We start from the raw sequence: 14,993 nt of genomic DNA on the forward strand, positions 1-14,993 counted from the left end.
TGAAGCTGAGCTCAATCCCATGACCCTGAGGTCATGACCTGAGCTGAAACCAAGAGCTGGATGCCCAAATGACTGTGCCCCCCAGGTGCTCCTCCATGTTATTTTTCTGTACAGCAATTATTATAGTCCAAAAGTATCTCTTAGGTAAGACTAGGAGCCATGTTAGGATTTGAACCCGGTCCTCAGTACCTATAAGACCCTGGGAACTCTGCTGAGTCAGCGTCCTGGAAAATGGGGGATAATAATAGTACCTTCCCTCATCACAGGGCTGGGTGCCAGGAAAGAACTTAAGATACATAAAGCACTTACGCAATGCTTCCTGCATGCTTGACAATATCCGATTGGAGGTGTAGGGCACATAGAAGCTCAATATATTATTTGTTTAAGAAATTAATGAAAGGATGGGTTTTTTTTTTGTTTTTGTTTTTGAAACCAAACAAAAACTGGCTGAAACACAGCGGGGTATGGGGTGGAGTACCTCAGTTAAAGGCCCTTGGGCAGGAGCTCAAAGCCTGGGGAGCAGTAACACTCCTGTAAAGAGGCCAAAACTTCTTTGGGGGGGGGGTACAGGGGAGACAGCGGTGACCTAGGCCCCCACACCAATAGGAGTGAAGACCCAGAGCTCAACGCCATGCTCCTCCCTGCCCCTGAGTTCCCCACTACACACAGCACTCAGGATCTGCCCCAGCAACCAAGCAGGCTTGACATGGCTCAAACCAGGAAGACATAATGCTACCAGGCAGTACAGGAGCCTCCCTGGGCCCCCTTCTTCCATGGCCCTCAACCCTCCCCTCTGGTGGTCAAACACGGCAATTCTTTCCACCCTCAGGGGCTGAGGGCAGTTTCGGGAAGGGTGGGAAAACCTGCTAAGCAAGGTGGCCAAAGCGGGAACCACCAAACCGGTTGTACAGGGCGGTCCTACTCCACCGCCTCCCCCCTTCCCCAGCAACCCTGTCCCTCTCCTGCCCCACAGAGCAGAGGCAGCAACCTCACAGAACCAACCATTTTATTACCCTGTGGGTGGACTGGGGCCTGTGGAAGGCAGGGGAGCGGGTGGGGGTGTGATGCCTGAGAGCCCTGGGGCATGTGGGGAGGACACAGCAGCTGCTGGCTGGTGGGGCCAGGCCTCATTCTTAGAGGAAGGGAAGAGGCAGCCTCTTTCCACTCCTCTTACCCATCCCCATGACATTAAATAAACAAAAAAGCAACTTTACAGCACAAAATATACAGGGACGTCCTTGACCCTAGCCCTGGTCTGTGCAGAGTGGGAAGAGGAGGGCTTGGGGGGTCTCCAGTTTCTGACATTACCACAGGCCCCTTCCCAATGCCACAGGGTGGGGACAGGCCACTGTGACCAAGAAACAAAACTCCAACTTCTTCTGAAATCCTAGGCAAACAGGTCCATCTGTGTGTGGGACTTGGCTCAAAGGTTTTCGGCTCCTCCTAGACCCTGGAGCTTTGTCAGGAATGGGAGGCCTAAGCTTCGTTGAGATGTCTCCCAGAGGGGCTAGAGCCCTGCCTCAGAAGCAGAGTGGGCCTGGGAACCAGGCTGTAGGAGTCTGGTCCCGCAGTTTTCCCTGGCCCAGGCTTCCATCTTGGTGAGGAGGAAGCAGGGACAGGCAAGAGCTGGAAAGAGACTGCGAGAGCCCCAGGCTCAGAGGGGCCGGGTGGTATGGTTATAGACCAGGTGCTCCGTGTCCTCTGTGGTGGAGACGGTAGAGTTGGCAGGGGTAGGGGGCTGAGGGTGGTGGTGTTGGCGGCGGTGGCGGTATCTGTGGAGGCCCTTCCTCTGGTCCTTGAAGAAGTAGTAACCCAACAGGGCTGTCACCACCACAATGCAGGTGACCAGGAGGACCGCAATGGCCACCTCCACGGAGCCTGGGAGAAGAAGGGGCATAATGGAGGCAAGCTCCCAAGGCCTGCTCAGCTCTGATGCCCACCCCCACTCTGTGCAGATGGACCGAGTCAGATGGATGCCAGGTGTGGAATGGCCTCCAGCGAATGAGCAGCTGGGTTCCATCAGGAGCTCAAGGAAAGGCCTGGAACTCTGATGGCAAACATATGACATGCACTTTCCCATGCTTCCTTCCTCTGCTTGTGGCTATGGGCACTCTGTCCCTTTAGCCAACCTCAGGATCCTTCTCGACACAGGTTTCAGCAGTCAGCATTGATCACACGGAGCTAATCCTGGGGAGGACACCCACCCGTCCGTGAGAGGGCAGACCAGGGCTCACCTATGTTAGGAATGGGGGTTTCCCGCCGGAGCCCAAAAACATCCTTCTCTACAAAAGGATGAGGAGAGAAACAAGTCAATACTCAAGGCTCTGAGACTCAGCTGCTCCTCAGCACCCCAGACCACCCACTGCCACCCTCCGCCACCCCCATTCCGGGTACTCTGATGATGAGCCAGGATTGGCCCAGGCCTGGAGACAGAGCACAGTGTTCTAGCTGAGCCCTTTCCCGCCCGCCTCCTGAGCCCCACTGCCCAGCTCACTGGAGACACCACGACAGGACGCAAGACACTGCTGCTCCTCCTCAAAGTTGTTCTTGTTGCCGTAGCAGCCACCATAGGTAAAGCGGGCACAGCGTTCACTGAAGGGGTTGTAGTACCAGCGTGGAATGTTCTCCTGGCAAAGGCCAGTGTCTGGCAGGTCCACACAGTGCCCTGGGGGGTACAGAGCAGGCCAAGGGGTGAGCGGGTCCATGGGGGGCCTCCCTGCTGCCATTCACCAGGCTCCACAGGGTCACTGCTTCCTGCCTCATGCTGAGACACAGGGAGGGCTTCAGGGGGCCCCAGAAACAGCTGGCCCTTCTGGCAGTTTTGCCAGAAGCAAGGAAGACAGATCCGGGACAATTTTAGGTCTAGAAATACCCTCCACTGACTTGTGTAACTGTTTTTTTATTGTTATTTAATTATTTATTTATTTTCATTTTCTTTAACACTGGATGGTCTATCTTATTATTATTATTATTTTTTTGGATGGTCTATCTTTTAACAAAGAAGGTTCAGGATCTGAGCCCTATAGGGGGTAGGGCTAAAATTTATTAACATTTTTTTTTTAAGATTTTATTTATTTGAAAGACAGAGATCACAAGTAGGCAGAGAGGCAGGCAGAGAGAGAGGATTGGAAGCAGGCTCCCTGCCAAGCAGAGAGCCGAATTCGGGGCTCGATCCCAGGACCCTGGGATCATGACCTGAGTTGAAGGCAAAGGCTTTAACTCATTGAGTGACCTAGCACCCCTATTAACATTGTTTTATTATGGCTATTTTATTTTATTTTTTATTTATTTTAAAGATTTTATTTATTCATTTGAGAGAGACAGTGAGAGAGAGCATGAGCGAGGAGAAGGTCAAAGAGAGAAGCAGACTCCCCACGGAACTGGGAGCCCCATGTGGGACTCGTCCCAGGATCATGACCTGAGCCGAAGGCAGTTGTCCAACCAACTGACCCACCCAGGCATCCCTATTATGGCTATTTTAATAGTTCATCTCGATTTGCAGCATGTAATAGTAGCTTTCCATATATGCTAGTGAGATGACATTTCCTTTAATACATTGTTTGTTTATTTATAATACATTAAGTTTAAAAAGTACTTGACTTTGGGCACCTGGTGGCTCAGTTGGTTAAGCGTCTGCCTTCGGCTGAAGTCATGATCTTGGGGTCCTGGGATTGAGCCCAGGATACTAGGATTCCTGCTTGCTCGGTAGGAAATCTGCTTTTCTCTCTCTCGCTGTCTCTGCCCCTCCTTCCTGCTCATTCTCTCTCTCTTTCTCTCAAGTAAAATAACTCTTTTTTTTTTTAAAGATTTTATTATTTATTTGACAGAGAGATCACAAGTAGGCAGAGAGGCAGGCAGAGAGAGAGGGAAGCAGGCTCCCCACTGAGCAGAGAGCCCAATGCTGGGCTCCATCCCAGGACGCTGAGATCATGACCTGAGCCAAAGGCAGAGGCCCAACCCACTGAGCCACCCAGGCGCCCCTCAAGTAAATTAACTCTTAAAAAAACAAAGTACTTGATTTATAGGAAAAATGCTAAGTAAATCACGTCTCGGTTATATGCAGGCATGGTTCAATCTCTGAAGGTGTTACGAGGAGGACCCATGCTTGGGAAACATGGAAATGAAGAGAGCTTAGTTGCCCACCAGCTTTCTACCTGCAGGGGACACACCCAGCAGGCCCCTCAGGCACCCTGGAGCAGTGAGGGAAGACAGCAGTGCGGGCCTCTGTCCTGACCCTGGGCACAGGGGAGAATCTCACCTTTGTCACTGCGGAAGTGGATGTTCTGGAGCTCCTCGAAGCCATTGGTGTCTGCAAAGATGAAAGTTCAGAGGCCCAGGCCCCACAGGGGTCTCCCCCGGGGTGCAGGGTGCACAGTGCAGGCCTCCCCCACCCTGGCCCACCACCCCTCCCTCTCCTAGGCCTCACATTTCTCACAGGTGGCCTCGTCGGAGGCGTCAGGGCAGTCGGGAGTGTCGTCACACTCCAGGAAGCTGTCAATGCAACAGCCGTTGCGGCAGCGGAACTCGGCGGGGTGACAGGTGCCAGAGCACACTGGGTGGGGCAGGACGGCAGTAAGGGTGAGGTCAGGCTCAAGCACAGGTGACCAGGTACCAAGAGTCCATCATCGACTTGGCCTCCTCTACCCCAACATGGCATTATGACATGTCCCCTGCTCCACGACTGGCACCCCCGCCCCCCACAAGCCCTCCCGCACACACTGGGCAGATCTTGACAGGGTGCTGGGCAGCAAGGGGTGGGACACTTGTGGTCCTTCCACATCTTATGAGGGCAGGAATGGACTGGGCAAAGGGAGCTGGGGTGGCGACAAAGCCAAGGTGAGGTGAGGTGAAAGCCGAGTTGAGGGGAATGGGGAAAGGAGCAAAGCTCACCCGGACCGTGCCTTTCCAGTGAGGGGCCTAGAAGAAAGAAAACAGATGAGTGAGGAGTCAGTGCCAGGTCCCGGCAGGAATGAGCTGACAGGGGCGCCTGGAAATGGAGGACTCCCCCACCCACTGCCCTGACCTTCGGAGAGACCACCCACGGGGAAAGTCACCTGAGCCCCAAAGCTACCCCCTAAAGGCCCACCTTGCACATCCCTGCAGGCTAGCTTGCACTCCTCTTCCCGAAGATAGTTGTTCTTATTGCCCAAGCAACCTCCGTAAACGAAACTCTTGCAAATCTGTTCTTTGGGGTCGTAGTACCAGCGGGGGAAGGAACCGCGGCAGCGGCCCACCTTGCTGGACGCGAGGCAATATTCTGGGGGGAAGGGAAAGCTTGTGAGGGGCCCCATCAACAGAGAGGGCTGGCTCCACGAACGGCCTCCCTACCCCCTCCCTCACCTTCTGTCTGCTTGGGGGATAGCACAGTAACTGTGACATTGGTCATGCTCTCTGGCTGGTTGGAATGGGTCGCTGTCAGCTGGAACACGTAGGTGCCTTCCTTGAGTCCCCACAGCTTCACCTGGTCCGGCTCATTCTTCTACACACAGGAAGAGCCGTGAGGCTGGGACCCCGGATGCCGTTGGGCTGCCCCAGGTCCTCCCTGCCACACAGCCACCCCCAAAGGGAGGGCACAGGGGCTTGGTATTAAGGGGATCCTTGGTTTCTATCCACCCCACCCATCTGGAAGCTCAGACTGGCCTGTGGCCCTGGAAAGGGGGCCCTGGAGAGCTGAAGTGGGAGTCAGAGAGCCAGTCCAGTGTCTCACCTCTATTCTGACATCTGTGTCACCCTGTAGTAGATACCAATCTGTGTTCTCCATGTCCTTCAGCACCAAGGGTTCCTGGGGCTGCACCTTCAAGTCTATGCCTGCCCGGACCTTGGGGATCCGGGACGCTGAAGAGGAAGGTAAGGTCAGGTCAACTCTCCCAGAATGGACCAGAGCTCTCCTGAAGTGGGGAACAATACGGAGCCACACAGGGGCTCAGCAGCATGCGCATGGCCCAGGCAGGGGCTCACAACTAAATCAGCATCCTGACCTCTTTTTAGATGTGTCTTTGATATACTGAAGGCATCTTTTTTTTAAGGATTTTATTTATTTATTTGAGAGAGTGAGAGAGAGATCATGAGCAGGGGAGAAGGGGCAGAGGGAGAGGAGAAGCAGGCTCCCTGCTGAGCAAAGAACCCAACACGGGGCTCAATCCCGACCCCGGGATCATGACCTGAGCTCAAGGCAGATGCTTAAGCGACTGAGCCACCCAGGCACCCCCTGAAGGCATTTTTAGTGTAAAACAGCTTCTGGAAGCAAAATACGGAACAGCATGTGCCATTTGATCACAAATAAGGAAAAAATATACATGACAGAGGAGCTTATTCCCATTTTCTGTAACAACCAGGTACTTGTGCTAACTGCTTTAAAAAGTTAAAGTAAGGGGCGCCTGGGTGGCTCAGTGGGTTAAAGCCTCTGCCTTCTGCTCGGGTCATGATCCCAGAATCCTGGGCTCGAGCCCTGCATCCAGCTCTCTGCTCAGCAGGGTGCCTGCTTCCTCCTCTCTCTCTGCCTGCCTTTCTGCCCCCTTGTGATCTCTGTCTGTCAAATAAATAAATAAAAATCTTAAAAAAAAAAAAAAAAAGTTAAAGTAACAATATTTTTTGAAAAGCCAAGTAACAGTATTACCCCTCATTCTGCTGGTCTGGATTGCTGGCTGGGAAGGCCAGCCTGGTAGAGGTCTGAAGCACAGAGTCCTTGGGCAGCAACATGGCAAGCCTTGGTGTCCCAGAGCTCGCAGCCATGGGAGAGTGCCTGCCTCTGGCACTGTAGACGGACTCTGCCTCCCCCTTACGAGGGTTCTTCAGGGAGTCACACCCTCCCTCAGTCTGACAATGCCTGTTCCTGCGGCTTCCCCCAGTCTGAAGTTAGGGGCTTGGGAGAAACAAGATCAAAGCAGGATTCCTGCCTGTACTAGGATGAATGCTGGGACCCAGACTACATACCTATGTCTAACTCCAGAACTTGTCAATGTGACCTTCTCTGGAAAAAGGGTCTTGGCAGAAGCAACAAAGTTAAGCATCTCCATATGAGATCATTCGCGGTTAGGCCGTGAAGCGGGCTAGGCAATGACACGTGTCTTTACAGAAGACAGAAGAGGAGAAAACAGAGTGAAGGGAAGCCGTGTGAAGACGGAGTTAGAGATGAGAGTGATGCAGCCACAGCCAAGGTACATCTGGAGCCGCTGGGAGCTGGAAGAGGCCAGGAAGCCTCCTCCCCAACTCTTCAGGGAGACGTGGGCCCTGCCAACACCTGGATTCTGGACTGCTGGCCTCTCAAACTGTGCGACAATAAAATTCTGGGGTTTGGGGACACCTGAGTGGCTCAGTTGGTTGGAGGACTGCCTTTGGCTCAGGTCATGATCCCGGAGTACTGGGATTGAGTCCCGCATCGGGCTCCCAGCTCCACGGGGAGTCTGCTTCTCTCTCTGACCTTCTCCTCGCTCATGCTCTCTCTCACTATCTTTCTCTCTCTCTCAAATAAATAAATAAAATCTTAAAAAAATTCTGTGATTTGAAGTCACCCAGTTTGTAGTACTTTGTTTCAGCAGCTACAGGAAGGGAGACACTGCCTTTGAGGGACTCCAGTCCTGCTGGGCAGATGACACTGAGCACCAGGAAGCAACATGGGAGAAAAGACCAGTCAAGATGCAGCAATGCGTGGTGTGTGTCCCAGACAAGGAAGCGGACACGCCAAGTGGGGAGAGGCCACAGGAAGTCAGAGCCCCAGTCGACAGCGGAGTAATGAGTTTCTAATTCTTTAATTTTTGTCTTTTTTTTTGGTTTGGTTGTGGGGAAAAATGTGCTGGGCTACTGATAACAGCAGAAAATGTGAGCCAAAAAAAGGAGCTGGGGTTTCGCAAGATAGGTCTGGAGGTCAAGAAAGAGCCCAGCGTGGTGAGACATACCTCAAAGCACTCTCAATGCGGAGCCAGAGCACGGGGACACAGCAGAAATGACATTCAAACATTTAAGAACTGGCGCTACAGGAAGGGAACAACCATGGCCATGAGCAGGGGCAGAGTTCTGGAGGCCAGGGCTGCACCAGACATGGACTTCCTAGATGCATGATCGAGGTCCAGGAGTCTGGAGGAAGGGGCCCTCCTGAGCTCCAGGATATAGCAAGTGATCCCGCTGTCCTGAATTACTTCCCCCCCTTTTAAAAGAAAAAATTTATTCATTATTTGACTGAGAGTGAGAGTACAAGCAGGGAGATAGAGGGAGAGGGAGAAGCAGGATCCCCACTAAGCTGGGAGCCCGATATGGGGTTCGATCCCAGGACCCTGGGATCATGACCTGAGCCGAAGGCAGCAGACACTTAAACAACTTAAACGACTGAGCCATGCAGGTGCTTCCCCCCTCCTTTAAGATTTTATTTATTTGTCAGAGAGAAGGAGCACACCCAGGGGGAGCGGTAGAGGGAGAAGCAGGCCCCCCACTGAGCAGGGAGCCCAATGCAGGAATTGATCCTAGGACCCTGGGCTGAAGGCAGATGCCCAGCTGACTGAGTCACCCAGGCTCCCCACCTTGAATTACTTCTCTGAAGCGAGGAGGCCAGTGAGGGGACCAGCACAGCAGTTCAGGGCATGTGCGAAGGGAATACTTGGAATTAGAGGGAATGGAAAGGAGGATGTGGTAAGAATGTCGGACAGACGCTTCCACTATCTGACAGGCACTGGCAGGTGGAAAAGAAGCCAGGACGCAGATAGAAAGGAAACCCAATCGAGAGGGAACCTGTGGGGTTCAATCAGAGAAGCTGAACTTGAGGAAGGGAAGACCACTGAGAGGAGTAACCAGCGGACAGCAGAAGTGTGCATGCGAGCTCCGGAGAGGCCAGAGATAGAGAAAGATATGGAGCTGGGTTTACTGACAAAGCTTCCAAGAGTTTAACGTCTCCTGGTGACCGTATCATCATCTACAGTAGGAACTGACAAACTTTGGCCTGCAGGCCAAATCTGGCCCACTACCCGTTATACTTTTAGATGGTTGAAAAAAATCAGAAGATTAGTATTTTTTTTTAAGAATTTATTTATTTATTTGACATAGAGAGAGAGAGAGAGAGATCACAAGTAGGCAGGGAGGCAGGCAGAGAGAGAGAGGGGGAAGCAGGCTCCCCATGGAGCAGGAAGCCTGATGCGGGACTTGATCCCAGGACCCGGAGACCATGACCTGAGCCGAAGGCAGAGGCTTTAACCCACTAAGCCACCCAGGCGTCTCAGATTATTTTGTGACTCGGGAAAGCACCTAAATTTCAAATGTGCATCCATGAATTGGAATACAGCTTCACCTGTTTGGTTATATATCGTCAACGGCTGCTTTCGTGTTACAAGAGACTGAAGTGGCTGGAACAAAGATTATATGGGCCACAAAGCGTAACATAATTCCTATTTGAACCTTAACAGGAAGTTTGCTGACCCTTGATCTAAGTCACCTGCGTTCCTAACCATCATCCACAACTGCATTCTTGCCCCTTTCCAGATCAGAAAACTGACACCAGAGAGGTTCAATGAATTGCCCGGGGCCACTCAGTTTTTGAACAGAAGAGCTGGGATCTGGACCCTGGTCTATCCGACTCCATAGCTCTTTCTAAGACACCATGCTGTAAGTCACCCATCTACTTATAAGTGTGATTGTGACTACTTTTTATAATCTCAGGGTTGTTTTAACTTAGGCAGTACATATGTAGGATAAAAAATTCAAAAAGTACAAAAGACGGGCACCTGGGTGGCTCAGTGGGTTAAGCATCTGCCTTTGGCTCAGGTCATGATCTCAGGGTCCTGGGATGGAGCCCCGCACCCAGCTCCCTGCTCAAAGCGGAGTCGGCTTATCACTCTGCCCCTCCCCTCCTGCTCCTACTCTCTGAGATAAATAAAATCTTATTTTTTTTTAAAAGATTTTATTTATTTGACAGAGAGAGACAGCCCAAGAGGGAACACAAGCAGGGGGAGTGGGAGACCCATTCATACTATTTTGTGTGTGTTTGTGAGTATCAAGAGAGATAGTACTGAATTCAGAAGCATGCGAGATCTCTTTCATGGTTTTCCCACAGTATGTTTTGGAAATCATTCCATAGCAACATGGAAACAATCTCCTTTTATTTCTGGCTGCACAGTACTCAGTATATGAATGCACCATAACTTACAACTTAATTAACAAGTACACCGGTCTCCTCTTGATTTAGATTCTTTTTTTCTTTCCTCTCCCTTCCCTACTAAGAACTAAACCATACTGCCTCAGGTTTATTATTATTATTAAAACAGCATTACCATATGCAATTATAGGCTGTGTTGATGGACATTTAGATGGCTTCCAATTCTTCACTGTTACAAACAGTGAGTAACTGGCTGGTAAGTTGGTTTACACACATGTAAGTATGGCCACAAGATGAATTCCTGCAAGTGGAACTGTGCTGGGGGCTATGTGCATTTACTGGGGTTGGTTTTTTTTTTTTTTAGTATTTTATTTTTTGACAGATCACAAGGAGGCAGAGAGGCAGGCAGAGAGAGTGGGGGTGGAGGGGGCAGGCTCCCTGCTAAGCAGAGAGCCGGATGTGGGGCTCTATTCCAGGACCCTGAGATCATGACCTGAGCTAAAAGCAGAGGCTTAACCCACTGAGCAACCCAGGTGCCCACATTTACCGGGTTTTTCAAAAGTTTTTATTTATTTATTCATTTAAGTAATCTTTATACCCAGTGTGGGGCCTGAACTCACCATCCTGAGATCAAGAGTTGCACACTGTTCCGACGGAGTTAGCCAGGCACCCCCTTTTACAGTTTGGATGGATATTGTTGAACTGCCCTCTAGTAAGGCTCTACAGGGAGTTATGTCAAGCGTTGAGAGTGAATTGAAAGGAGAAGAGAAGGTAAGAGATAAGAACGCTAGTGGGAGGCTGAGTCACAGAGATTCCTCTTTGATGAGGCAGACTCACACAGGGTGGACCCAAGGGGGAAGACCAGGACACACAGGGCCAGTGAAGGGATGGGAGGAGAGAGTTTCCACAGAAAAGCATATCACACACAGGTATGGAGGCCTAGAAGAATGAGAAAAGGAGGCCCTGGCTTCCCGGGAATGTGGGGAAACAGAACCAGAAGAGTAGGAAAGAAAAGCCCCTGTCCGGACGGAACCCACACTCTGGGGGCCTGGCTGGCAATCAGTAAAGGGTCCAAGAGGGACAGGTTCTGGGGTGACCTCAGAGACAAGGCCACGGGGGTGCCTCCCTCGTTACATTTTTCAGAAAGCTGAAGCCAAGACACCCGCCAGTCTCCCTAGCAGACAAACAGGCTAGCCCCAGTGGACAGTGGAGTGATGCTCCAGGCCTTGGGCCAAACCAGCCACATCCACCCAGCCCCAGGCCCTGGGAGCAAGGGGCAGATGCTCCACCCTTCCACTCCCTACTTCCTACCCCCTCAAGAGGACAAAGGGCCAGAGTGGCCATAAAGCCAGCCCCTCCCACTGCTGCCAGGCCTCAGGTCTCCAGGAAACAGACTCCTCCTCCTAAGCCACTCCTCCAACAGAAAGAGGGGGAGGGCAAGTGAGGGGAGTGCAGGAAGGACCAGGGTGCTCAGGAGGCCAAAGGAATCTGGACTGGACTGGCCTGGCCACAGACAGGGAAAGGGAACAAGCTAACCCACTCTGTCGAGGATTTCTCTACCCTGTGCAAGAATCAAAGGTTTAGATGCCCCGAGCCTCTGTCCACCTTGCCTGTCTTAATCCATCTGAGCCTCCAGGATGGCTTTGTCCAGCTTTTTCCCACCTCCAACCTCTAGCGAGGCTCATCTGAGAATGGACTCCTTGATACCAACTAGCTCCCCTCCACCCCCAGAGCACTGCAGCACCCTTAAAAATGGCCTGGAGCTCACACTCCGTTCACACCCTACCCAGCTTCCTCAGTGACCCAGGAAATCCCCACTCCACCCTGTGTTGTGCAAATAGGCCAGTCTGGAAGGGGGCACGGAGATCGGGGTTTCCAAATGAGGAAGGTTGGTCTCAAGACCAGGGAGCCCCAACCAACTCATCTCCCTGACCAGAACCCAGAGTTTTAGGTTTGGGTTCTGGAGTGGGGCTCCCATGGACCCTCTGTCAGAGCAGGAAGGCACAAGCAGCTCAGGTCAATTAGTGTCATCACCACCTACACTCTGTGCCACTTCCTCGTGGAACAGGCTCAGGCCCTGGGCCAGTGGGATTCAGGTGGCCCAGCCTGGCCCAGAGATGGTACTCTCCACCTCCCCCACCCGGAATTCTCATCCCACCGTTTCTCAGAGAGCCAGGAGAGCTACTGGAAGGACAGGGAGAAGAGCAGGTCCTTAACCTGAGAGAGAGACACTGGCCCAGGAAAAAGCTAGACAGTCTCTTTTCCACTTTCCAGAACTGAGACCACCCCCAGACTGAGCACCAGCCCAGTCCTAGCCCCTAGGACTGTTATCTCCTGAGCTATTTTGGGTCAGAGTGCTGGGTTTCTACCAGAAAAGGTGGTCTTATGCAGGAAAAACAGCACGGGCCTTTTGAAGATCCTGCCTGGGTTGAGTCCCATGTCTCCCATATATAAGCAGTGCTATCCTGGGCTAATTATTTAACACGGGAGTCAGTTTCCTAATCTAAAAAGTGGGCTGACGACTAATAGCACCCTTTCCAGAAGTGGCTGTCATGAGGCCGAAGTCGGAGGCTGAGTGGTACAGCCATCGGTCAACTATCAAGTGCTAACAGAGGTTATCAGCTGTGACCCATCCCTGCCCTGGAGCCCCACCTGGCCAGAGCAGCGGGAGAAAAAATGGGGAACGAGAGTCTCTGGAGGGGCCCTAATCCCAGTGCACTGCTCAGTCCCAGGAGGAAGGAAGAGCCCCCACCTTGCCCTTATCCCTGGAAGTAAACAAGGCTACCACATCCTCAGCTGGGAGAGCCCCGACTGGCTCACCGCGTCCACACACACCTGCCTGGACAGCTGACATCCCTCCCCTACCAGGTACACATACCAGTGGGCTGACTCACAGGGCAACCCTCTTCATCCCCACCCCAGAGCCTCTGGGTCCTGTGCCCACAACACCCCCCCCCCCCACCAGGCTTGTCTTTTTAGCATCTGGGGTCTGGCCCTTTCTTCCAGACCACCAAAAGGCCAACAGATGGGGACAGGGGTGCAGACAGAAGCCAACCTGTCCCTGCCTGGCAGCAGAGCCGAAATTCTCCCCCAGGCTCACTCAACAGGGCCTCAAGGTGCCTAGAAGAGTGCTCCGCAGGGGGTGCTTACCTAGTCACCCTGCGGCCTCCAGGCAACTCACTTCCTGACTGCGCATATCACGGTCAGGAACCAGGACTGGCAAGGAGCTGCCTCCTCTCTCCCAAACACACATCCAGGAGCACCAGCCCATTCAACATCCTGAATTCCGGACCCAGAGTCTGGGCTCTAGAATGTTTCCCCTCCCCACTCAAAGCCTGCCCTTTGTTTACTGCTTGTACTGCCTACTTCTAAGGAGCAGTCGGGGCAGAAAGAGACCGTCTTCCTTACTGCTTTCTGATGCCTCGCCTTCCCCAGGACTCCATGACCTACCCCCTTTCTAAATTTCCCCCAAATCCATCCCACCCGTTTCCCTCGTCCTTACCGCCAAAACCCTGGGTCCGCAGCTCGCGGTAGGACTGGTAAACCTCCCGCGTGAGGTAGTTGATGAAGCCCTCCCTGGGAGCGAACTTGCACACGAAGTTCTGCTCGTAGAGGCAGTTCATTAGAAAGCAGGCTGCAATGGCGTCCTCCCCGCCGTCGGGCTGCAGCTCCACCAGCGCCAGGTTGCAGTTCTGGGTGGTGCAGCAGGCGCGCACGCAGTCCCAGCCGCGGCGCACGGTGGGGGAGCCCAGGAAGGTGGCCCCGTTGCTGACCGAGGCCTCGGTATCGAGCACGAAGGCAGGCACCCCGGCGGTAAAGCGCTCCAGGCAGGGGGCTCCCGTGGGCAGCCCGGGGGGCGCGGGCGGCGGCCCAGCCTCGGTGCCCAGGAGATCGAGCGCGCACAGGAGCCACACGGCGAATGCTGGGACGCGGGCCTGGGAGAGGCGGGGGCAGGCCATCATCCTCCCCTGGGCCGTCGCCATCCTCCCCACGGGGGTCACCTTCACTGCGCGGGCTTGTGGGCTCCGAGGGTGCTAGCGATCTGAAAGAGGGTAGGAGACGGGGAAGGAGACACACGGGATCAGCCCGACGCTTCAAGGGAGGCGAGCCGGCCGGGAGTTAAGTCAGGCGGAGGGATGGGGAGCACCCCGCGCCCGGGGAGTGAGGAAGGGGACGCGGGCCACGTCAAGCACACTCCGGGTGAGCCCGCAGCCCGACGGACGGTCAGATGGACGGCTAAGGAGCCCACGTACCCGGACACACGCAGCAGCGCCGAACAAAGGACCGAACATGCTCCGAGCCCGCTCCGTCCCCGCCTCGCGCTCCGGGGCCCGGGTTACCTGCGCAGGTAAGTGGGGTGGGGCCCGGCCTGCAGAGGTTCCGGTCCCGGCTTCCTGCGCGGCTCCGGCCGCCGCTTCCGCCCCGGTGCCGGGTGCGCTGGGGCTCGGCCTCCTCCTCTTCAGGTTTCTGGTGAAACTGAGTCAGTGCGGCCGGGGCGGGGCGGACATTAACCCCGGCTCTGCCGGCCCCGCCCACGCCCGGTGCGCTCCGCCAGCCCAGCCCCGCGGAGCCTCGAGGAACCGCCGCCCCGCGGCCCCCGACTCTCCCGCGCGGACTGCTCCCCGCGGGGGCTCTGAGCGGCGCCCCTCCCGCCTGCTCTACGTCCGCTCCGCCGAGTCCAGGCTCGCGGCGGGGTCCTGCGCCCCAGAAGTACAGCCAGATCCCCCGGGGCCCGAACGCCGGCGGGAAGCTGCAGCGAGGTCGCCCATTCGGGGGTCGGGCGCTCCGGGGCGGCTGCCTCCGGCTTCCCTTTCCGGTCGGGGCCGTCATTCCCAGTCAGGCCTGAGGCGCTGGTGAAGGGACTGGGGGAGGAGAAACCGGGGAAAGCCCGATGCAGACGATTTGGCGGGCGTCG

General features: G+C 54.2%; 1 protein-coding gene across 2 annotated transcripts; it reads right to left on the reverse strand.

Moving 5' to 3' along the window:
- Positions 1–989: 989 nt before the first annotated feature.
- SPINT1 (serine peptidase inhibitor, Kunitz type 1) lies at positions 990–14,915 on the reverse strand. 2 transcript variants are annotated; one of them, XM_082735572.1, is made up of 11 exons: positions 14,332–14,915; positions 13,581–14,120; positions 5,708–5,835; positions 5,341–5,479; positions 5,087–5,257; positions 4,891–4,917; positions 4,427–4,552; positions 4,259–4,309; positions 2,495–2,665; positions 2,235–2,282; positions 990–1,878 (listed from the first exon to the last, which is right to left on the reverse strand). In XM_082735572.1, the coding sequence occupies exons 2-11, from the start codon at positions 14,059–14,061 to the stop codon at positions 1,655–1,657; spliced, it is 1,566 nt and encodes a 521-aa protein (XP_082591698.1). In that variant the 5' UTR covers positions 14,062–14,120; positions 14,332–14,915; the 3' UTR covers positions 990–1,654. The 2 variants fall into 2 exon arrangements, with proteins under 2 accessions (XP_082591698.1, XP_082591699.1); XM_082735573.1 differs by having other exon boundaries at positions 14,419–14,541.
- Positions 14,916–14,993: the final 78 nt, after the last annotated feature.

Source organism: Mustela nivalis (assembly GCF_964662115.1).
Source record: "Mustela nivalis genome assembly, chromosome: 6".
Classification (NCBI taxonomy): domain Eukaryota; kingdom Metazoa; phylum Chordata; class Mammalia; order Carnivora; family Mustelidae; genus Mustela; species Mustela nivalis.

Excerpts from the sequence above, each read along its gene's own strand:
- SPINT1 (XM_082735572.1), bottom strand. The coding sequence starts at position 14,061 with ATGGCGACGGCCCAGGGGAGGATGATGGCCTGCCCCCGCCTCTCCCAG. Across the intron at positions 5,836-13,580 it reads GCGGACCCAGGGTTTTGGCG|CGTCCCGGATCCCCAAGGTC; the intron begins GTAAGGACGAGG and ends CTTCCTCTTCAG. Across the intron at positions 2,666-4,258 it reads CCACTTCCGCAGTGACAAAG|GGCACTGTGTGGACCTGCCA; the intron begins GTGAGATTCTCC and ends TGTACCCCCCAG.